This window comes from Clarias gariepinus, chromosome 9 (genome assembly GCF_024256425.1).
Source record: "Clarias gariepinus isolate MV-2021 ecotype Netherlands chromosome 9, CGAR_prim_01v2, whole genome shotgun sequence".
NCBI lineage: Eukaryota > Metazoa > Chordata > Actinopteri > Siluriformes > Clariidae > Clarias > Clarias gariepinus.
Window position 1 is genome coordinate 14575428 of NC_071108.1, and position 24015 is coordinate 14599442.

The following is a 24015-nucleotide window of genomic DNA, read 5'->3' on the forward strand; positions in this document are numbered from 1 at the left end:
GTCAGTGTATTATAGTAGCACGGTCTTTTTTGTCTTTCTTTTAGCACTTCCTAGACTAAACAAGTCATTCAAGCTGAACATTAACAGCTATTTCTTGATGATCTCCACCATCCAGCTTAACCAAATACTACTTCCACTTATATCGGTAAATGATGCATGCTCTGGTACTTTAAATGATTCTTATTATATATTGTGATTATTGATGCTTTTAGATGTACATTTTGGACACATTTCTGAGGAGAATGGATTTATTCAGTAGCAGTCATTATTTATAGTTACATGCTACTCTTTTCATTGGAGGGAGAAGTGAAATGATGAGTGACACACACACACACCCTCCACAATGTGAAGGAATCCTACGCTTGATTCTGCCTTTCTCCTTTTATGGAGAGAATGAAGGTAGTTGGCGATTTCAGTGTCTGTATAACTCCTCCTCTTGTGTGGAGGGGTGTGTGTGTGTGTATCAGACTGCGCAAGAGCACTACTCAGCTTCCCATGAATCACAAGTCAGCCCACTGCCTCAGCTGACTCATTCAGTCTTTTTATCCTCCATTTGTTCATGCACACATACAGTCACATACTAGTAGTACAGACCCACACACTCATGCACCTGTTTAAAGAGCACCATCTTTAAAATTATGAATTGCTGCATCTTATGGTCAGTGAGAATAAAAGTAATTGTTCTAAACGCTAAGATTAAAGTCCTCGAGTGTGTATGTGTGTGTGTTGACACTGATTTATCGCATTGTGATCAAGTGCACAAAGCACTTTGCACTTTTGAATAATTTTGCATGGCAACACAACAGTTAGTGTAAGCAAATGTATTGCGTGATAGCTTAAGGTCTGCAATAATCAGCTGTGTAAAAGTTATACATATATAGCATACACAGATAGGACAATGCATAAAAAACAATAAATCCTCGGGCCACAGGAAAATAAATACTTTAGGCAATAAATATACAAGACATTAAATACTCAGGATCATGAATATACAAGAAAATTAAGGACAATAAATACACAGATCAAACACTCACAGTCATCATCTACACAGATTTATCCTGTGTACAGTGCCTGGAAACTGTCTCAGGAGACTTAGGGTACACCCTGGATGGGATGCCAATCCATGGTAGGGCACACACACATACACACACTCCTGGCAATTTGGGAACCCCAATTGGCCTAACTTGGATGTGTTAGGACTGTGGGAGGAAACCCACTAATCATGGGAAGAACATACTTAGGACAATAAATAAACAGATAAATAAATGCAGATTACAGTACATATAAGTAAATAGCAACATCTAGAAAAGTACCATCAAATCATTATTTCTGCACACAGCCATTGTTAATTTTGGTTTTCTGTGACATCACCAGGTTTGGACCCAATTTAAGATATTTTAACTGTTTTTTAAACTTTAAACAGATCATCCTCTTTCTAACCTTCTAGCCTCTTTCCAACATTCTGGACCCGACCTTATATTTTTTCTAAATTCATAAAAAAATTACCAATATTTTTTTCATTTTGTATAAATGGCATAAACCACACTTGGTGGTGGATGAATACATGTAAAGATACTCTGCATTCAGATATGGATATTTTCTCCTGTAATGGGAACACTTCAAGTACCACAACCATTTTTAAATAAATAAATAAATAAATAAATAAATATTTTTGCTCTATGACGTTTTATTATTAAACAAGTTGTTATACTTAATTATTACGATTTCATACGTAAGCATTATTCTTTATTCATTATCTGATGTCTATATTTCTATTTTTGTATGTAATACAAAAATCAATACATTAAGCAGCCCTGAGCGTTCAAAAACAAATCCTTTATTAAAAAACAAAACAAAAAAAAACGTATTATTTGTATTCTAGTGTGGCTTTAAGGGGCGTGGCTTTACGTCATCAGGAGCGGCGTAAGTTATTCTACTGCTGTTCGCGCGAGCTCACCACACAGGCGCGCGCAAGTCTGTTTGAATTGTGCTGGACATCGAGTGAACCGTTGAGCGGCGTCATTAAGCTCGTGCGTTAGATTTTCAGATAACCGACGCACCAGCACGTAACGTTTCTCAGGGTTTGACTGACTGAAGACAAGTCACGGCTGTACGGACATTGTAGAGTCAAGCGCTTTCCAACCCATGTGGTTTATCTAGTGTGCAGGGAGCGTGTGATTAATTATAAACCGTTAAACAGTAACATGGCCTCGGACGAGCTGTCAGCTAAGCTGAACCGGAGGATGAAGATAGAGGAGGGCGAGGAGGAGCCGCAAGCCGTGGACGAGGCTCATGCGAACGGCGCGCACGAGAAAGCGGCTACGGCCAACGCCGACTCCGAGCTGGGAGCCAAACTGCAGCGGCGAGGCGAGCTGAACGAGGGAGTCGGCGAGCCCCAGCAGCACAGCATGAAGGTGTTCAACCCGTACACCGAGTTCAAGGAGTTCTCCAGGAAGCAGATTAAGGACATGGAGAAAATGTTTAAAGAGTAAGTAACGTTACGCGCTCGCGCACAAATGTGTCATAAACACTGATGGAAAAGGGACTGAGTGTGACATGTGCTCTGACATTACTGTACGAGCGCTCTCTGTGTGGAGGTATGGAATGCATTATTTCGTAGGTTCTTGCATGTGTAGGTGTTTCTATCCACGCCATAGCAATACACTTCTTCAAGCACTGCATTCTACATTAATCTCAGCATGCTGCATGCCTGTGTGCTATTTAAAAAGCACACAAGCGTGTCTCACACTATAGGTGTGTCTCACAAGTGTCTCAAAATTCCAAGATCTTGGATAGCCCCACCCAAACTGCTTTCTCTTATGCTTCTTGAGACAAACATACACACACACAGATACACAATATAATACACTACTTAATGCTTTGTTCTAAGACATGTGTTATTTTCTTTAAGTGTTTTGGAAAAATGCATAACATGGTGTACATTTACATTTTTCTACAGTTACAAAATGTGGTCTAGAAGATTTGTGGGCTTAAACAAGTGGTTCCCTAAGGAAGTGTGGCAAAAAAAAAAAAAATACAACAAAATATAAATAGTTCACTTCTTTCTGCCAAGGATTCCTGTTCCACTGTGCCTCCTGCTCGGTGCTTTATTACCAAAACCAATTACAAACATTTCTTCAGGGTTCCTGCTGAGCTGTGAAGGCCTAAGTCCTACACAACTATGGGAATGATCTGGAGACGTTCTCCTGGCGTTGCAGAGGCAAGCAGCTGTGGTTCATAATCCTAGTTACTGAGTGACTTTTTACACTTAGTATCCGAGGTGTTACATTAAGTCAGACCATAGAGTCGCACACTTCCTTTGCACACTTCTGCTTCTTCATTCTGTGCTCTACAGACAGAGCTGTCTTTGTACCACCAAAGACAATTATCCACTTTACAGTCGGCCAGAGCTTGGAACAAAAGCGTTTTTTATAACTGGTACTTGGGAGGATGTTGTTTTGCAAGTAGAGGGATTTGAGATTTTGGTAACATGCAGTTATTGTAACATACATTCACAAGATACTTCCCTATTGGGTTCTGTGACTCTTTACGAACAGCTGTTGGACTGCATTAACCTGTCAAGAGCAGCTCATATTCTGGCGGATTTCACACCACATAACAGATGCAGAGATCTTTCTGTGTTTTTATGCTCACATGAAGGACTACCAAAGCTGCAGTTACTGCTGCCCCAGGTGCAGAAATAACAGGCTGATGGTAATAATAGCTCCCTAAGGGAGCTGTCTAAAAATGAGCACACACAATACTTCATTGCTGCTCAAGTTTATGACCAGCGTATTCTACCTGGATAAGGGATATTATGCAAGGTGCTTATCTGTCAGTGAGCCAGTTGATAAAATGTTTGCTTTTTATGTTATGTTTTGTTTGCTATTATAAAAGTTTGAGTTTGTTACATAGGTGGTGTGACTTTATTCATTTTGTTTAGTTGTCCATGCAGGAAGCAGCAAATCTGATCAGAGGAGGGGGAAGTAGCTCATGTAGACTGTGCTGTATTGCCCTTTGCCATGGTTTATTTAATAATTTTTAAAAATTAACCAGTCGTTTCTTGTGACCTTGTTCTTAAATACATTTCTTGGGATCTTTTGTCCTGCCAACAGTTGACAAATCTGGCATTTGCACTGTTGTGGCAAAAAGGATGTGGCTGACTGGCCACTATAGTTAAACTTTAACTAAATTTACTACACTTTTTTTTTTTCTTTTTTTTTTACATGGTGCTGTGTGTGTTCTTGTGATAAGTTCACTATTGTGTAGCTGCAGAGCAGGGAATACTCCCCTGGAGTCTTGTACTTGTACTATGCCTTGATGTTTATAACTTTATAACCCTGATACTGTGTTTTAGCATACCCCAATCAGCCGTAACATTAATACCATATGACCGTAATAATGACTAACCATTATACAAGTAAACTAGTGATGGGATCTTGGGCATCCATGGCTCACCCATGGCTGTTGTGACCAAAGGCCAGTATTTTCCGTCTATTCCCACCGCAAAGCCAGTGCAGTACTAATCGCAGGAAAAAAAGTCAATGCTGGCCGCAGTAGAAAGGCACCAGAACACTTAGTGCATCACAGCCTGCCCGGTGGGGAAAAGAGCCCAAGACCTTCAACCCAGCCCTCAAACTCCTCAAGACAATTCCGATCCACATGTGCCACACTTCACAAACCACAGCACCCAAAGGAGTTGTTTCTAATGCCATGCTGCCAGACACTGCAGCACTTCCTCAGAGGTCCTGTGAAGTCATGCCCTTATGGGCAGTTTGTAGGGATTAAGGTTAAATTCGAAGAGAACAATGCGTATGACAGTCAAGCTCCCAAGGATCACGCACAGTTTGGTGTGTTCTTGCACATGCGTCAGTAATTTGGGCAAGAGGTCTTACTCCAGCAACATTTTTATTTTAGATGTAGTTTTAGGTAAAGTAGCATACAATAATCGGCCATAGTATTTAGATGCCTTTAATTTAATTATTTATTAATTATATAACAGTATACTGATGATAAGGTTATGGATACCTGCACAGACTAAAGGCCATTCTGTGTGCTCCAATCCCACAGAAAAGGCAACACAGCACAAATCAACACCAAAAAAGTCTGGCCATGAAGGAAAGGAACAGTGGTTCCTCAGCATATATATTTAATCTGTTCCAGAGGCGAGTTCCTAAGTTAAAATTTCTTTTGTAATACATACTTTCCCATATGAAATAATGTAAATGCAAATAATCTGTTCTGGCAATCCAAAAATATTACCAATTTCCAACACATAATCATATATTTTGCATATAAGAACAAAACATGAAGGAAAGACATGTAAATTAAGTAAAATAGAGCTCACTTAACCTTAGTTTATGATTTCCCCTTGGTACCGGCTGCTTTTAAGCTGAAACTCAATGTGGCACCCTTTTCTTCTTGCTACCATTCTTGCCAACAGTCTTGGGACCCATGGTGCTATGTTTTCATTAAATCTTGCACAAAATGCAAAAAAAAAAAAAAAAACACACAAAAAAGGCTAATTCCTTGCTTTAGTTCTTAAAGTAAAAATTTGTGAGGCGGGGTATTTGTATACAAAGGTACCGCTGTATCAGAAAACCCAGAGTCTTACAGCATCACATTGCAATACAGATTTAGGCTGCACTAGATGAACTTTTATTTATATCTTGATTAAATTTAGTTGTATGGACAGTTTTTATTGTAAATTGTACAGACAAATTTAAGTGTAAATGACTTTGAGGCATTTGTCAGACACTCTTATCCGGAGAGACTTACAAAAAGTGGTTTGAAGTTTCTGTCATCAGGAGATACTTGCACTGGGTTACTAGGGTTTTTTTTTTGGTGGGAGGGTGATGGGAGATTAGTTTAAGGACTAAAGAAACAGATGCTTCTTGAGTCTAGATGATGCAAAGATTGCCAAAGACTCAGCTGTACGAACATCTAGAGGAAGTTCATTCTATCACCTAGATGCCAGAACAGAAAAAGAGGATTGGATAACAAATGGATTTAAAATGTTTATTGGTTGATATGGTAAGGTTTTCAGTGAGATGTTTATAATTTTAAAGAGACTCAAATGTCAGCAGTTTTAAACAGTCAGTGATAAAGCTGTAAAATGTCAGTTTATCCAGCTTGAGGAAAGTCTCCAGGACTAGAAAAAAAAAATGGCAGTTTTAAAATGACTAGGTTCTGTAATAAAGTAATAACAGGAACTCTTTTTGCAAATATTTCTCAAAAATTGGATGTACTATAAATTAATTTAAAAACATATAATTCTTTAAGAAATAGAAAAATGGTTATCATTGTCAAGCACAATTAAAACTTAAAATATGTGCTCTGATTGATGTAGATCAGGTGTGCATTGTGTATGCTAAGGTATGAGATTCCCGAGGCTGTAATTGAACACGCTGGTTCCATATAGCATTACCAAGCTGCCACATTATATAGGCTCTGCTTAAAGAAAGCGAATTGTCATACTTCTTAGGTTGTCTTCACAATATAATCATGCAGCATGTGTCTACTAGAAAGCGATTTTATTATAAGAGATTAGTTAAGTTAAGTCTTTATTCGTCACACATACATTACTGCACAGTGAAATTCTTTATTCTTCGCATATCCCAGCTTTTTATTAGTAGGCAGGGGTCAGAGCGCAGGGTCAGCCATTTTTTTACGGCGCCCCTGGAGCAGACAGGGTTAAGGGCCTTGCTCAAGGGCCCAACAGTGGCAACCCGGCGAAGCTGGGGCTCGAACCGCTAATCTTTTGATCTGTAACTTAGAGCCTTAATACACTGAGCCACCACTGCCCCAAATATTAGGGAATGTTTATGTTCTGAGTCAGATTTTCACCCACAGTTAAATTGTCTATATAACACCAGCAATACGCTAATCTCATTAATGATATCAAAACCGTTTTTTATTTGTATGGATTTTCCTAGCATAGTTGGTGGTTGGTGGATATAGCCAAACCATACATTTAGAACATACAGTATGAGGAAGCAATCTTTTGGTCTTGGGTATTTTAATACAAGTTTTCTCAACTTTTGAATTCAGAATTTGCATATGCAAATGCAAGCCTTGTATAAAATATTGTAAGACCTGAAGTTTCAAAGTAGAGCTAGCTTAGTCTTACCCCAGTACAGGTTGCTATAGTAAAGTAAACTGTTAATAGGATCTTGTGCTTGTGTACAGTTTTTTTTTTTTTTATCATTTTGCTAAGTGTGCAAGGAAAAGCAAGATTTTACGCATTTGCTGAAATTGCTGACACACCCGTGTGAAGTGTTGCTGTCAGGAAATCAGCCTGCAGAAACCTGTTGCTCTGACCTGCTGATTTGCATCATCTCTTGCAGACTATTTATTTATTTAATCTGTGAAAGGTAAATACACCTGAAAGGATGCATGTGGTGCCTTCTGAGAATTATGGCATTTCATTAGAATATTTAAAGGCTTTTCTAAAGTCTTGGTAATGTTATGCATAATGTGGTTAGCTACATAATGTTCAGGAGCCATTTGGCAACACAGCTGGGTTCTGTTCTTCTCTATTTGTGGGTTAATGGAGAAGGCAATCTGCCTAATTCACTCTGTGTATATGCTTATTGACCCTGTGCTGTGTGTACATTTGAGGGTGTTTGGGTTCTACTGTATAAGCACCATTTCTGCTGAATTGTAGGACTTGCGCTCCTGTTTTTCATTACTCATTATTATATGTGCATCACAGTTTCTAGTTTCTTCCTGTTTTTTTTTTTTTTTCACCATAAAGATAACATCGGGAAGAGCTAGGAATGCTGTGGCTTAGGCAGGTCATTTCTTGTTATACCTCTGTGGCTGTTAGAGCTTTAAAAATATCCCTTTTTATGACATGAAAAGAAGACATACCATGTCAGTACAGACCATGCGATTGTAAGTAAGCACAGACAACCTAAATCATTAGCAGTCATGTCCTTGTGTGTTTTCTCCCAGTTCTCTGGTTTTACTCCCACCTCCCAAAAACATGCCAGTCAGTGGTTTTGTCACCACTAAATTACCCCTAGGTCAAAATCTGCGCACACATGGTGCCCGGTGATGGACTGGCAGCTTATTCAGGATGAATTCCTGCCCCATGTCCTGAAATTCAACCCAATAATAAGTCTGTGAACTTCCTGTAGAGCATTTCATGAGTAAGCAGGGGTAGTTTTGTGCAAATGCTACACTTGAGCTGTATGAAGAGTTCTGGCCTGTGCCAGCTTCTGGTCAGGTAATGAGTGTTTCTGAGCTGAGTTTCTCTGTAGGTCTTTTGCAATATATTATTTTCTTAGCATTTATTGATTTATTGTAACAATAATGGCAGTCTCTTTAAATCACTAACTCTCTACTATCATTCATTCCTACATTGCTATATAGTAGCAGCTGATTTTGCAGTCATTTAGTTTATTGATTTCCTGGAAAAAAATTACAACCCATGAGTTACTGCCTAACTTAATGCAATAAGTGAGAATCATGTTAAAAGAAATGCTTTCCCTGTAGAACGTTTTTACTTTATCACTAAATCAGTTGGGAACGAAACAATGTGATTATTTCCAAATTGCCCATTTCCTCATTCCTCCATAGCCCCAGTGGTAAAGAAGCTGATATGCTCTGTTAGATTAAGTCCTCTGTGAACAAAGGAATGATTTGGTAGTATTTGCCCAACGATAGCCTTGAACTTGAATCGGTGCTCGTCACCTTATAAATACTTTAGAATACAGGTTATTGGTTCTTTCTCAATTGAGCGAGGTGATTACCATTGTGATGAAGCCAGAAAAGGTGTCTCGTTTTTAAATGTCTGAAGTTTGGGGAAAAAAACATGTGCAACACGTTTGCTTTAAGTTCTTTGACTAGGTCTTTATAAAGGAAGCATAATAGCAGACCTCACACCTACACACCCCTATGTCTGACTCACTGTCCACACGTCCACTCTACTGAATGACTCATAAAAGCAGCAGGCAGTATAGAAACTTGGCCACTTATTAAGAACAGCCATATGCACATTTTCAGTACAGTTTACTCAGTAACATGCCTGTAACTGCAGCTCTCCCCAACCTGTCCTCCTCAGTGCATACTGTGTACAGGATGTTTATTATCAGTTTTTTCCCTTGCTGCCTTGCACTCTGACACAGCAAAAAAAAGAAAAAAAGAAAAAACAACCTCTTCAGGTATTGAACTGTCTGCAGTCATTGGCTAATGCAAATGGATTAATGAACTGGTTTGTAATCTCAGCACAGGGAGTGTCCTCGGCAGCAGATTCACACACTCACTTCCATTTGTTCCATTAAATGCTCAAAACCTTGTACCTTTGACCTTAAAAGAAATCTAGTTAATTAATTTTAACTTGACAGGAAAAAAAAAAGTAGTTAAAATTAATGAATGATTGTTTGTGCATTTATGTTAATCTATGAGAAAGTCTGTAACTTGACCTGAACTATGTAAAGGTTTTGTATTTTCCTGTGGTTAAATGATCTGACTAGTTCAAACAAGTAATGGAATGTCTTCTGCACTTGGTCCTGATTCATAGCATGATAAAGTAGTTATTTGTAGCTGGCTTATTCATACATGTACATAACAGGATCTCAGTGCAGTTATGGGTAGTTGGCGTTTGCAAAGGAGCTGACAAATGCTGATTGGTTAAACAGAGTAGTTTATCCAGTAGCACTGAGAGCACTGACTTGTTTTTACCCCTGCGTCTTACAGCTTTCTACCTTACTATATTTTACACCCCTTAATCTAATACCCCAAATGTAAACAGGTTTTAGAACTGCTGGAAGTGGTTTAAAAGGTCACAATAAACAGGCCTATGATTTAACTTGGAACAGCTTATTTAGGATCAAGGAACACTCAGACTGAAGATGAATAGTGTTTGGCTTATGGAAAAGAAACTTGAACATAGAATAATATTTGCTCAGCTTAGAAACATGAGCTGATGGGCAATACAATGATCTGAGGACTCTGTCATTCGTTTTTTAATTAAGTAGCACTAATCTAGTGCTAAACTACTAGGTAATAGACCCTATTCTTGCTCATGTTAAATCACATGAAAGGAAGTGCTTAGTTCCTACAACTGCTTTACAGATAACAGCATGACCTAGAGTGTAATATTTGTTTGATACAACAGTTCCACAAACACCATTTATCACCAATAGATTATGATTTCCGCCTTTAGTATACCTGTTTCTTGGGTGGTTAAATCCCACATACTTTTAAATAAAAAAAGCTGTAGTCGCTATGGTCTTCAACACCTGAAGTAGTGCCCTTGATTAGGAGTTACTGAGGGATTTGGGCTTCAGCTTTGTGTTAGAGGCTAGCTTTGTAAGTCGCCTTAGGCATAAATAAAACAACACAGGCAATTCAGAATGACTTGGAAGCTATTATTATTAAAAGTATAATTAACTTATTATTATTGTTATTTATTTATTTTTTACTCTACTTATTTAAAAGACTTTCTCTGCTGTAGGAAAACATCCGACCGTTATCTTTTTAATATACTTGCACTTAATGTTCTTTACATTAAGTGCAAGTACATTGGTAAATACCAATGAATTCTGGTGTGGACAAATTTTAAATCCATTAACTAGTTCAGCTAGCAAGTTAACATTCCAGGATGTTTGCGCAATCCCATGTTGGCTGCTTTGAAATCTAACTCACTACGCTATCCAGTTAGTAAATGAGCGTATGAAGTATATTGTGTTTGTGCCTTTAAGAAAGTGAGCAAGTTAAGTTTTTTGTGCTAGCTTCTGTCTTTGAATTCCACGTAAAGGGAACTATTAGAGGTTTGCAGCATTTAAATTTTATACACCATGTGTTCAGTGCAGCAGATAGTGGGATTCACAACAAGTAGTACCTCGTGCTGTAATCACACATTGTACAACAACCCTGCATGTAAAAAAATAATTGTTGGTGTTAAGTTACTTCTTTTGGTTGTTGAATCACCTTGCGCAACAACCAGCTACAAATAAAATTAAACTAAAAGCCCCATCTGACTCCTATTATTTGCCCACACTACTGGCTACTTTTTTGCTTAGTGTTTCCTGTATGTATTTTTTAACGACACCCACAGATGTTTTGTGAAGTATAAATCTGACCTCCATCTATGTGGGTTTAGTTTTTTTTGCTGCTTGTAGCCTGCATCTTGTTTCTGCCATTATGATTGCTTCATACTCCCCCACTTTATATGTATATGTGGAAATAGAGATGGGTTTTGAAATGGTTTCCTCTGCAGCTCTGTGCCGGGTGATTATTTTCCACTTCCTAAAGATCAACAATTATCCACAGTCGCACTTCTTTTTAATGTCTTTTTAATGTAAACTGGATAAAATATAACCTTCCAGATTTAATGGCATGTAACATTCCCATACTCATATTTAGTTACTAACAGTCATAAAGTATGTCCTAAGTTTTCAAGCTTTTATCTGCCATGTTTTACATTTTAATTATTATTTATGGTTGGCTTGCAGATGGATTGGTAGGCAACACAAGTGTGTACGACTGCTCTAAATCTTAGCCTTGCTTTCAGTGACATCTGACATGTATTAAGCTGTTTTCAACTGTGCGTACACATTATAATACATTTAAAAATAATCTCAAGTATTTTGTCTTTCTTTTATAACTTATTTGTTTTAAACGTCCAATGTTTGCTAAAATAGGCCAAACCCAAAACAGCTGGTGCTGATAAGAACATCATTTTAAAAATTAATAATAAAGATATTCTTGCATCTTATTTCTTAAACAGGGAATTGACAAGATGGCAATTTCTATCTGTAAATACTGACCAAATATCTTTATAGTTCTGTAATGAGGCAGCACGCAGTCACTCGATGAGTCCTTCCACAAAATAAATGTACTTTAATTTGTAATATTTTAAAGTTTGTTTAAAATAACATCAATCTATTTCATGGTTGTAGCCATTTTACAAAATTGTCAGAACACTACTGCAAATAACAGCATATGAATTAACCTCTCTTTTTTAAAGAAGATTATATATATATATATATATATATATATATATATATATATATATATATATATATATATTTATTTATATATATATAAAAAATAAAGTAAAGCAACAAATGAGCTCTTTAGTTTCCCGTGACCCTTTTTGGACTGGGACTCACAGCTGGCCGGAAACTGGGGACACCACTTGGCTTTGCTTCAGAAGCAGCTTTAAACCGGCTGTGTGAACTGACACCAGGTTTGACATGTCCCACGTTATCCCATGTAAGCCAAGCCAGGTGGTCTAAGTAGACTATGACCACTCCTAGGAGCGAAACTGCTGTTTTAGGTAAACGCTTTCCAAAAAAACATACCCTTCCCTTACATAGTGGCCTATTTCTGACACCAGTTACATCCCACTGATGATATTGGTTAGAACAAGAGAGATAAAGCTTTTAAGCCAGTTGTTGTTGTACTTTATCTGTCTGCACAAGTACTACAGAGAGATAAGAGTCATTGGAGAGACATGGCTTTGCTCTAGATTTACATTTAAGCATATATTTAGTTTGAAATACGCAAATATATTATTGCCATTTTTAAGGATTGTGTGTTAGATGTAAGCATGTTGGAAGAAACCATTGCTAAAAAGTTAGTAGTTGTTCACAATTGAATACTTATTTTGTATTGTGAGGGAGCACTGCACATACTGTAGCTCCAATAACATTTGTGTGCTTCTAATTGAACACATCTGTAACAGAAGTGGGCTGTCATAGAAATTGTGTGGGTGTGTCAGTGAGCGAGGGTTTTCCCATGCCTGTACTGGTTTGCTGTTGCTCAGCAACAAAGTATTAAGTCACAGATTGGCAGAGGGGGAAGGTGAGAGTGATAAGTAGAGTGAAGACCTGGAATGAAACTGGATTATCAGTTTGGCTGCTTTCCCACAGGACTAAACATTTCAGTCCATCAGGCTGTTGCATTATTGTTTATAAAGTGAGTATGCGAAAAAATAAATCAATACCTGGACAGATTAATTTTAAGCCTGATTGCTTAAACAAAATCAAAGTCTTGACATTTGAAGCATCAAATTTAAAAAAAGGTTGAAAAATAATATCTAAATTTTAACTAATATCTAATCTACTAATTATATATTTAATTTTCATTAGCGTTCATTAAATGACCTAATATTCTGTAATGTGATTAAAACCAGACCTGATTCTGAACAAAACATTATAATTTAATGGACACTGCATTTATTATAAAACTTATGAATGTAAGGTTGGAGATTGTGTTTGTCCAGGTTTATGCATACAGTTAGGTTAGATTGGTTCAACTTTTTAGTTAGGAGTTTGTCTCTGCTCTTTTATTAACTAGTTTCTGGGACTGTGGCCTGAGTCATTAAATTATTTAAGGGCATTTTCACATTAGGGCTCCGGGAACTTTTCAGGGAACACTTGACCCCAAAGAATCAAAAGTTAATTTTGACAATTGTTCTGCACTCAGGAACCATGCCAAAGTCTGCGCAAAAAAGATGGTCTTGAGGGGAAGATACAGCGTACTTTCACATGGATCAATTTGGATATGGGCACAGTCCAAGTACAGCATGCCTAATGTCAAACACTCTAAATGTTCTGCTGTTTGGTTGATGTTTGATGTGATAATCACTAATCAATAAGGATGTGATAAGACAGGGATTATAAAAGACTGGGTTATAAAAGGACTTGGTTCTTGTTTTAATAGATGAGACTAGATAGATGTAACTTTTTGTTTGATTTTTGTAAAAACTGTTAATATTTGTAGTGACTCATGAGGCTGCATCCTGGATATTGTTGTAGTTGGATATGCCAACATAAGCACAACATAATTTTTTATAGACCTTTAACACTAGAAACGATTCCTTCATATTATGTGATGTCTATAACGGCAAGCAACAATCTTTATCTAAAATAAATATGCTGAAATGTCAAATACAAAATAGCTTAAATGTTCAGAACTGTATTGTGCTTAAATATTTAAAAAGGAGACCTACTGTAATGTACTTTGGCTAGAATAATGAGGGAAATATGTTGAAATATATTCTTGGTAAGTAATAGTCAAGTAATTCTTAAAGTAATCCTGAACTACTGGCCTTTATTATTTTGTTGTTTCCTGTTTTAACTAAAAATGAACAAGATATATTCAGATTTTAAAGCAAGAAAAAGTAAAATTTAAAGGGCTGAGAGACTGGCCGAGGATCAGGAGGGAGGACCCACTTCAATAGAACAAAACAGTTTGTATCATCAAGTCTTTTTCTTTGTCTTTCGGCTGTTTCCTTTCAGGGGTCGCCACAGCGAATCATCTGCCTCCATCTAACCCTATCCTCTGCATCCTCTTCTCTTACACCAACTAACTTCATGTCCTCTCTCACTGCCTCCACGAATCTCCTCTTTGGTCTTTCTCTAGATCTCCAGCCTGGCAGTTTCAACCTCAGCATCCTTCTACCGATATATTCACAATCTCTCCTCTGAACATGTCCAAACCACCATAGTCTGGCGCCTCTGACTTTATCGCCAAACCATCTAACATGGGTTGTCCCTCTGATGAACTCATTCTTGATCCTATCCATCCTTGCCACTCCCAAAGAGAATCTCAACATCTTCAGCTCTGCTACCTCTAGCTCTGCCTCCTGTCTTGTCTTCATTGCCACTGTCTCTAAGTCGTAGAGCATTGCTGGTCTCACCATTGTCCTGTACACCTTTCCTTTCAGTTTGTATCATTAAGTAAGGATGTGCTAAATCAATCCAGTTGCATGTGGAACGCTACACGTAAATTAAGTTATAATTTTTGATATAAGTGAGTACATACACTATTATTTATTTATTATCATTCTGCAATAAATAAAGAATTGAGTTTAGGCAAATGTTTGTGGTATAAATGGAAATTATGGCACATTGGAGTTTTGTCCTTTTTTTGGAAAATAATCATTCCTAATTTTTCCCATTTATACCAAAGCAAATTACTATTTTGGGACTATTTTGGATTTGCTGCTAGCTTGACTAAGGCCTGCCATCTACATTATCTCTTTTCTTCTAAGTGACGTTTCTCCATGTTTGTCCTTAAATTCCCTTTCTTGAGTTCCGCCTTTCTCTATTGGCCAGGCTTTCCATCTCGGCGTTCTAACTCATCATCTGGCAGGATGCTTTCTCCACATTCAGTTATTCCCCTTAGAGAAGAGAGGCTTCACACACTCATTAAATTGTTTACCGGTGGAGACTGCACTCCTCACTTCTATCTACTATGCAGATCTACTAAGAAGATACTGAGAACATTTAGATTTTTTTAAAGTTCATTTGTATTCAGTTTTAATTGAGAATTGTTTGGTACTTTGTGACTTGTGTATCACTCAGCTGAAAGAGTCTGTATAACAAACCCATTTCCACCTTGTCACACAGTGAAATGCATTGCAAAAAATAGAAATTACAGTCTTTAAACTATGGATTGTATATCTTTTTATGTAAGAAATGTAATTCAGCTTCAGCTCCTCCAATTATCTCACAGAAAAGCACCAAGAAGCACAAGAAACTTAATTTAATTTACGAGGATTCGTAAGGTTCTGAATAATGTTACATTGTTTGCATGTTCAAAAACGGTCCACATTTCGTGTGTTCTGCATAGCTTCCTAATTAGACAGTCAGAAACAGGAAGTCCTCTCTGAGTCAACTCTGAGTTTTAATCTACAGTAAAGATGATTGCACTCAGTTTACCTCAGTGCTCTACACAAGGAAATGTGTGTGGCTTTGGCCAGTTCCTCAATCACTCAGCACAGCTAGACTTATTTGGTCAAAATGGAGCTCTGCTTTCAAGTTCCTCACAGTTGCATGTGACATTTATGCTGCCTTCTTCTATGGGATTTTCACTATTTCAATATTAAGTGCAGAGTGCAAGAGGTCCAGTATTATGTACCACAGCATAGGGATCTAGTTGTTGCTTTGTGGTTACAGTTATAACACAGATTTATTAAACAGAATAAAACGTAGGCAAGAATATAAAAATCAGGTGACTTTTGTTTGCCATTTGGTTGCAGTATAACTGCAGAAAAGCAACGTCTCAATGCTGTTGTTTTGGTCCACACTAAAGTACAGTTTCTGTATTTATACCAGAAGTGAGCCGAACCAAGAGGAAAAACAATCCAGAGTTCATTTTAAACAGACTAAAGGCTCTAGGTGTGAAAGCATGGTAAGCTTTTCTATTTTTTAGGGACCTGTGTTAAAAGCTTCTCACAATAGTCTAAACCTCATAATAAGCAGATTTAAGAACTGTTGTGAATTATTGTTATGGTGAAGGTTTCAGTTTGTAACACTTACTGTAGTGTTTTGTTTTTTTGTTTTACACCACATAAAAGAACTATCTTTTCTTATTGACATGACATGCATATTTCTTTGTCATTAACTTGATCCTTGCACTACCTAATCATCATTACATATTGTTTTATTCTTGTGTTTTTGTGTAGAACAAAGATTATAAAAGATACAGGATCGAGTTCACTTGATATTCATTCTTGTTCCTTTTTTGTGTGTGTTCTCCAAACTGTAGCAAAGGCTGAATTCTCCTTACATTTAGCACACATTTTATCGTTTGGTAGTTGCATTGGTACTCAGGAAGCATGATGGCTGTTTGTGTAGAGCTTGTGCTGCACAGTACAAGAGCTTCTGTTCTTTTATCTGCTTCTGTTATCTCTTTCAGAAAGCATGGTAAGTGTCATATGGTAAGTAGGTTTTAGTTTAGTTGGGAGAACAATAAGAGCAAAGGGTAAGTGTGACATGATGTAGCAGATAGTGTGACAATGATTTGACATTCCAGGAACTGGATTTGAGGCTTAGTTGAGAGCATGCAGGCACAAACACACACACACACGCACAAACGCCCACACACACACATACAAACGCCCACACAGGCTTATTAGCTTCTGAATAATTAATAAGTGGTTGTCAGCCCCTGTGCAGAACACAGTTAATATGGGGGTAAAAGGTGTACATGGGGGTGTGAGACAGACAGCAGCAGGGCTCCTTTGTCTCCAGACAGTAGTACTCTTGCCAGCTGTGAAGACAGATGGATAGAACCAGATTCCATATTCATGAAGAGCATGAGCGTGCTGAGCTAATGAGGCAGAAACGCCCATGACTGAGTACATGCTGGTGCACCAACCAACTGCTGTGATCCCACAGAGAATCAGGCATTCACAGTATAATATGCTAATAACAATATCATCCTGGGGTGCCAACATTTACAGTACATTTTCGAGTACAGTACATTTTTTGCTATGGCATTTATGATTTTGGCCCCATGCTACAATGACATGGGAGACTCAAACTAACTGGATAAAACTGGGTAAACCACACGGGACCCACTGTTTCCTTACCTTGCTTGGTGCACATCTGGGGAAAAAATAGCAGTCTTGTCCAGCAACATACACTGGTGTTTTTGTGGTTTTTCTCTCTGCCTGCTAGGACTTCCTTAGAAATATTGCCACCTCTGAAATAGTGACTTGACATATCTTCTGTCATAAAGGAGCTTTATGTACATCAAGCAGTCTTTATATATATATATATATATATATATATATATATATATTCTTTTTAGAAAATTTTTAGACTGGAATCCTGTAAACCAATCCCTGGTTCTCTTGAAATACATCATGGGTTTGCTTTAACGAAACTGTGGTGTGGTTTACATCAGGTGTGCAAGCTTTCCTTACTCTGGTCCACATGCTGGCCAACACGATTGGTTAAACTTCAAGTTTTGTGAAGCCAAGTAAAGGATATTTAAGGCAGCAGAGGAGATGGAATGTTTAATTGAAATATAAAAGCAAATTTGTAGCACTGTAATTAGCTCACCTTTGTGCAGTGATAAAAATGCTGCTTGTACAATCAGTTGACATTTGCAAAAGAATTTAAGCACTTTTAAATGTTTGGGCCGTTAAAGGAGTTCCTGACAGGCTGTGGTTTCAGACATGAAGCAGGCAGTCCGATCATGGCTTTGGTGTACTGAAAGAACTTTCTACTTTAATGGTGTCCAAGCACTAGTGAAACATGGGGAGAAGTGCATTAGTGTAGCAGAAGATTATATAGAGACATAAGGGAAGTTTTTACTCTGTGTAATAACTTTGTTTCTATAACTGTTGCTCTGCCCAAATCCTGGTGTGACCATCTTTGGTATGGCAAACTTTACAAATATTTACTTCACTGTTGCACAAATCAATATTCTGTTAAACAAATATAGAGGTTTAGACCTGCAGTAGGTTTTTTTTTGTCATATATTAAGGTAACACATGGCATGGAATATTTAAATAACATTATAAATGCAGGATGTGGTCCATACATCTAATGCTGTAATATATTTTGTAATTTTGTTATTCTGCACAATCAGAAGTCCTGGATTGACTTGAACACCCCTTAAATTAAAGTCATTGAAAAATGTCATTAAAGTAAATGGAAATCAGTAAAAAGGAAATAATGTATATTTGTTGGTCGAACATTTTTTTTTAATTGTTTTTAATTTTTTGATAAATAATTTGGCGGAGGCCAGAACATGTACAAGTGTGAAATGGTAAAAATTTCTCCCTGAGATCTTCACTCCTCTTCCACAGCTTTAACTAGCTGGCTCAGCAACCTTATCTAGTTTTAAAAAGCGCGTACAGAAGAGTGCTGATGCACATAACCCTGGTCATCATTAGGAAGTAGCTTGTTTAATGTACTTCCTGTTTTGTTTTTTGTGTGCATGTGTGTGTTCCTATACTGGTTCCAATAAAAAAGATGTCAGAACATACAATTTTGGTGGCAAAAGGGGAGACTTGCTTAATATTACACTAGAAGGGTGATCAAAAAGCTTTCCAAAGCTTTTAAAAAATGCATTTAGCAAAGTATTACTTAAATACTTAGTTTTTTTTTATTTTGTTTGTTGCATCTATTCTCCATGTTTCTTTACTGGTGTGATCATTTGATCTTTTTCTCCCCCTGTAGGTCACAGTAAATATTCTGCAATCCACTGCTGCTTTAACAAGGTTTACTGATTAATTATTTCGCATTAAGATTTACCATTGTTGTATGTTTGCAGATATGACTCTGGGAAGGATAACTTCATTGACCTGATGGAACTAAAGCTGATGATGGAGAAGCTCGGTGCTCCACAGACTCATATGGGTCTGAAGAACATGATCAAAGAAGTGGACGAAGACTTGGACAACAAGCTAAACTTTAGAGAGGTAAATGAGCATACGACCTATAATGGGCTATGTAGAATGACTTGACTTGTAATAATTCTTCTGTTCTTCAGTTTCTTCTGATCTTCAGGAAGGCAGCAGCAGGGGAGCTGCCCGAGGACAGCGGGTTGGGAGTCTTGGCTCGTCTCTCTGAAATTGACGTTTCCACTGAGGGTGTGAAAGGAGCAAAGTCTTTCTTTGAAGCCAAAGTAATACATTATTTCATTATCCTCCGTTTGTCAATGCATAAAAACTATTTTTTTTTTCTCATTGTGACGGTGGGTTTTTAAGATTTAAATTTGTTTAGCTTTCCTTTAGCTTTTTTCCGTATCATTTTTTTAAATTATAGTACAGTGGTGTTTATATAGTCCTACATTTGGGGATTTTGAGACAGTTATTTCTTTGTTTTTTTTTCTCTTCTTTAAACGGATGGCTTTTGAAAATCTCCACTCATATACACACATACAGTTGTGGCCAAAAGTTCTGAGAATGACAAATTTTTTAAAAATCTGTATTATTGACTATATTAATGTCTGCTGCTTCAGTGTTTTTAGATCTATTTGTCAGATGATACTATGATATACTGAAGTATAATTACAAGCATTTCTTAAGTGTCAAAGGCTTTTATTCACAACTATATTAAATTAAGTTTGCAGTGTTGTCCCTTCTCTTTCGAGACCTCTGCAGTTTGCCCTGACATGCTGTCAATCAACTTCTGGGCCACATCCTGACTGATTGCAGCCCATTCTTGCATAAGCAATTTTTGTAGTTTGTCAGAACTTGTGGGTTTTTGTTTGTCCACAAAAACCCACTCTTGAGGATTGACCACAAGTTCTCAATTTGTGACAAATAAGTTGCACTAACCAATATGATGTTAAACAAATAGAAATATTCAGAACTGAAGCAGTTTTCTATCATTTGTTTAGGACATAGGTGGTATGGAATATATAAATAACACCGTTACTGCTGGATGTGGTGCATACATCTGATGCCCATCCAGCTACAGATAAAACGGATTTACAGGTACAGGGTTGTTTCCTGTGAGAGTTGGCGGTCATTATCTTCAACTAAACTGCTCAGTGTACATTTCTTTGACTTTTGTACCTGAAGTGTAAGGAAAAGACCAGGACATGCACATGTAAAAATTACATGGGCTTATTTGTAAGCTGATCTAACAGAGTGTGGAAAATGTAGCTTTTTGTGACTGCACATGCTCTGACAGATCAGACAAAAGACATGCTTTTGGTGAGGTGGGCGGTGTTGATGTGCATCCCCTACCCACTTCACACATCAAAGGTACCACGCTGGGACATTATTACAGCATTTAAAAAAAATTCAGTGTCCACATCTTAGCTCTTTAAAAAATATATATAATAATAATTTGTGTGATCTTTGCAAAAGATATTTCTTTTTTTATCCTTGCTGTAAAATCAATTCAAATAGACAGTTTTCTAATATACCAGTTTTTTTTTTTCATGTTTTAGTTGTGTAGCAGTAGTGCAAGTTAGGGCTTAAAGTACACACAGTATAAAATGGCACTAAAATCCATCAAAAAGTTGTGTATGCCTTTTGTGTCTGATTTAATTATCTTTTGATCAGATCATATGTTTTCGTCACTATCAACTTGACTGAGTTTTTTGTGTGGCTTAAAAAGATAACATTTCTTCAGACTTAAGACTCTTTCACAGGACAACAGTGGCTAGTTTTAACATACAGGTAGGTTAGCATAAAAATGATGACCTATCACTAATAGGATAATTTCTCTTGTATCAGGTACATGCCATTAACGAGTCAAACCGGTTTGAGGCAGAAATCCGTAACGAGCAGGAGGAGAAGAAACGACAGGCAGAGGAGAAGAAACAGAGACAAGCAGCGTTCAAAAATCTACAGTCGGCCTTCAAATGACCACCTTCCTGTCCTGTTAGAGACCTGCTTTAACTGTCCTCGACTTCCTCATCGTTTGTGTCTGTCTCCTGTTTGTCAGCACGCCATAGCAGAGATACTATGCAACGCTTTAAGAGGTTTTCATTTCAGGTTCACTTCCTTAATGAGGGCTTTTTGTGTCAGTTTCAAGCATAAAACTTTAAGTTGGATGTTGAAGTGACTACTTAGATCATCTTTATATGTTTCTCTCTTGTTACACTGGACTGGATGTATCTTTAGCTAAATTCGTTCTTCACCGATATAATTTAACACACGTATGTGCATGCATGCAAGAGCTTTCTATTTCACGTCACTGTCAAATTTTTCTTCAGTCAAATAAGCGGCATAGGGGTGATTTATCTCTTTTAAACAGGATTTTTTTTATTGTTTAAAACTGTTGGATTAGATCGGCACATCCAGTCCATTATGTTCCTGTTGTAAAGTAAAGACTAGGTTTCATGGTATCCTTGCTAACTGGGTGAGTAAGGCGATTATTGTTATTTACGTAAGCCTTACTTAAAAAATGTCAGGATTTTTTACACTGTGGCTTGCAAAGGTGTGTAAGAGCATGCATGTGATGGTGTGTTTTGGTAGGACGGGTTTTAATTTTATTTCTTTTTCCTTTAGAATGATAACTGTGATGCCTGACAATCTTCCCCTTAAATGGATCTCTAACATCAGCTTCTGTTGCTTTTTCAGAGTCTCTCTTACTTACACACTTTGCCCACAAGCATTTCCATTTTTGTGGAGCACTAAATGCCTTTTACTAGTCATTAAGTCTCATTTATTTTTGTATAATTGTTGCCAGTCCTTTTGAAAAATGTGATATTTTCCCCACACACAATCGTCAGTACTAACCTGATTTGTACCAGACATTTGTATTCATAGCTTGTTTACATGTTTTAACTGATGCTCATAATGGAGGAGGGATATAAGAGATTATAAGTAGTGCAGGCTTAAATGATCATCTCCTCCTTTTAACTGCATGCACTAACACTTTAGTGTCAGGTTCCAGTGTATGTGCATGCTGTGCTATAGCCAGTACACAGCTTGAAGAATCTGAAAAGGTGTCGATCCTTTCTTTAAAATAAAATCTGCTGCTGGCATGAAAAATTGCTTACCCCTCTCAGTAAAGCTCAGTAGATGGTGTTTTTAATGTTTGTATTTACATTAACATTGTGGCAAGTCAATATTTTTCTACATGTGTGTAACATCAGCCTGGAAAATTTATTTTAAATAACATTCATTCTACAAATGTTTTACCATGGAGGAAAAGGGCACTTCGATGTAGACAAAATTGTCTGTTTCCATTTAAATGATTTTAAATCATAGTTAAATTTCAGTTCTATGACATTTAAACTTTTGTGAATTACAGCACACTTCTGAACAGGTGATCTGAGAGAGGTGTAAAATAAATGTAATATTTTTTTGCCAAAAATAAAGTTAAAATACATTTAGTTTTGTATGGTGAGGGGCCTTTTAAAAGCATTTTTCAAAATACTTTCTTATTGTTCAGAAACTTGACTCCCTTAACAATGTCAGCTGTTGAAGTGTTGTTCTGTGATTAAATGTGAGATTTTTCTGTATTTTAATTTTTTTCTGCTATGTATCCTGTTATATTCATGTTAAGTACAGTATATTTGGAGACACTGGCAGGATGTGATTTGTTTTATGAACAATCCAACAAATAAACACATGAATATGTTTCATAGCTTTATGTCTTCAAATGTCGAGTGTTCTGTAGATTAAATGTGGAGTTTAAGTAAGTAATCTTGTCTGTGTCCATATGTGGCGATTCTTGAAAGAAACACTGGAGTACCTGAGGAACATAAAAACTGTAAGAAGAAAGTTTTTCAAAGACTTCTCCATCACCGTTTATACGTTGTGCAGTTTTCATAATATACTTTCTTTATTCATTTGTGCATCTTATACCGTAGAGCATTTATCCTGAATACAAGTCATGGGGGCCTGGAGCCTACCCCTGTACACACATGCATAACAGGCAGTTTGGGAATGCTGTTTAACTTAATCTTTGTCTTTGGACTGTCGGAGGAAATGCATCACACAGTCTGGAGGTGGGAATCGAACCCTTGACCACAGTCCTAACCACTATACCACCATGAAGCCCTATCCATTTTATACATTGTAAATCTACAATGTGGAAGGTTTAATTAAGAATGTAGAATTGGATTTCATAAGGCCTTCTTCTATAAAACGCTTGTGCTTAAGTAAGCGTTCTATAGGTCTTTGTATAAATCTTATACATAGTCAGGCATAACATTATGATCCAGACTGAATTACATCATGCTGACCACTTAAGCTTTAATCTCACCATTACCCAGCGACACCTTGTTTAATTAGCCAACTCTCAAAGCACACTTTTATTTGACCCCTGTTTACTTGAGTGTTTCCACTGCACTTCTATTGTACTGTAACTTAGTAACTGGTGTTTAATGGGCCAGTGCTTTCTAACTCCACCTTCTCTGCAGGCTGATGAAATATTGGACTCTTCATTGATATCTTGATTTTGACAATTTTGTCACTTCATTGTAAAGCTACATGTTGCTTTAGCACGTTATATTTGCTTTGCTTATTTTTTCCACATTTCATTAGCTTTTCAGTAAATTTAATTTTAAGTGTTTGTGTCCGTAACCTAAGAGATGTGTCATGGATAGTAAATGTGTTGCAGTGATTTTTAAACACAGGACTATTCATGCTCTCTGCATGTGCTAGGGAAAACAGACCCAGTACAGTGCCTGTGTTGCCAGTGCAATCTTTGGACTCCATTTTTTTTTTTTTTTTTTGAGTTTTTTTTTCCAAGACCAGCAAAATTTATGTTCCAAATATTTGAAATGGGTTCCTGCGGCTGTGGAGCATCATAGCTGTATCTGTCATATGGTGGTTTGATCTTATCATTG

At 37.2% G+C, this 24015-nt stretch overlaps 1 protein-coding gene across 1 annotated transcript; it reads left to right on the forward strand.

Moving 5' to 3' along the window:
- Positions 1-1946: 1946 nt before the first annotated feature.
- efhd2 (EF-hand domain family, member D2) lies at positions 1947-22863 on the forward strand. Its single transcript, XM_053504423.1, has 4 exons — positions 1947-2488; positions 19030-19177; positions 19249-19383; positions 20948-22863. Exons 1-4 carry the CDS (start codon positions 2205-2207, stop codon positions 21077-21079), a joined length of 699 nt encoding a protein of 232 aa, XP_053360398.1. The 5' UTR covers positions 1947-2204; the 3' UTR covers positions 21080-22863.
- The last annotated feature ends 1152 nt before the right edge of the window (positions 22864-24015 follow it).

Coding starts and splice junctions, on each gene's coding strand:
- efhd2 (XM_053504423.1), top strand. CDS start 2,205: ATGGCCTCGGACGAGCTGTCAGCTAAGCTGAACCGGAGGATGAAGATA. Junction 2,489..19,029: donor ATGGAGAAAATGTTTAAAGA/GTAAGTAACGTT, acceptor GTATGTTTGCAG/ATATGACTCTGGGAAGGATA. Junction 19,384..20,947: donor AGTCTTTCTTTGAAGCCAAA/GTAATACATTAT, acceptor CTCTTGTATCAG/GTACATGCCATTAACGAGTC.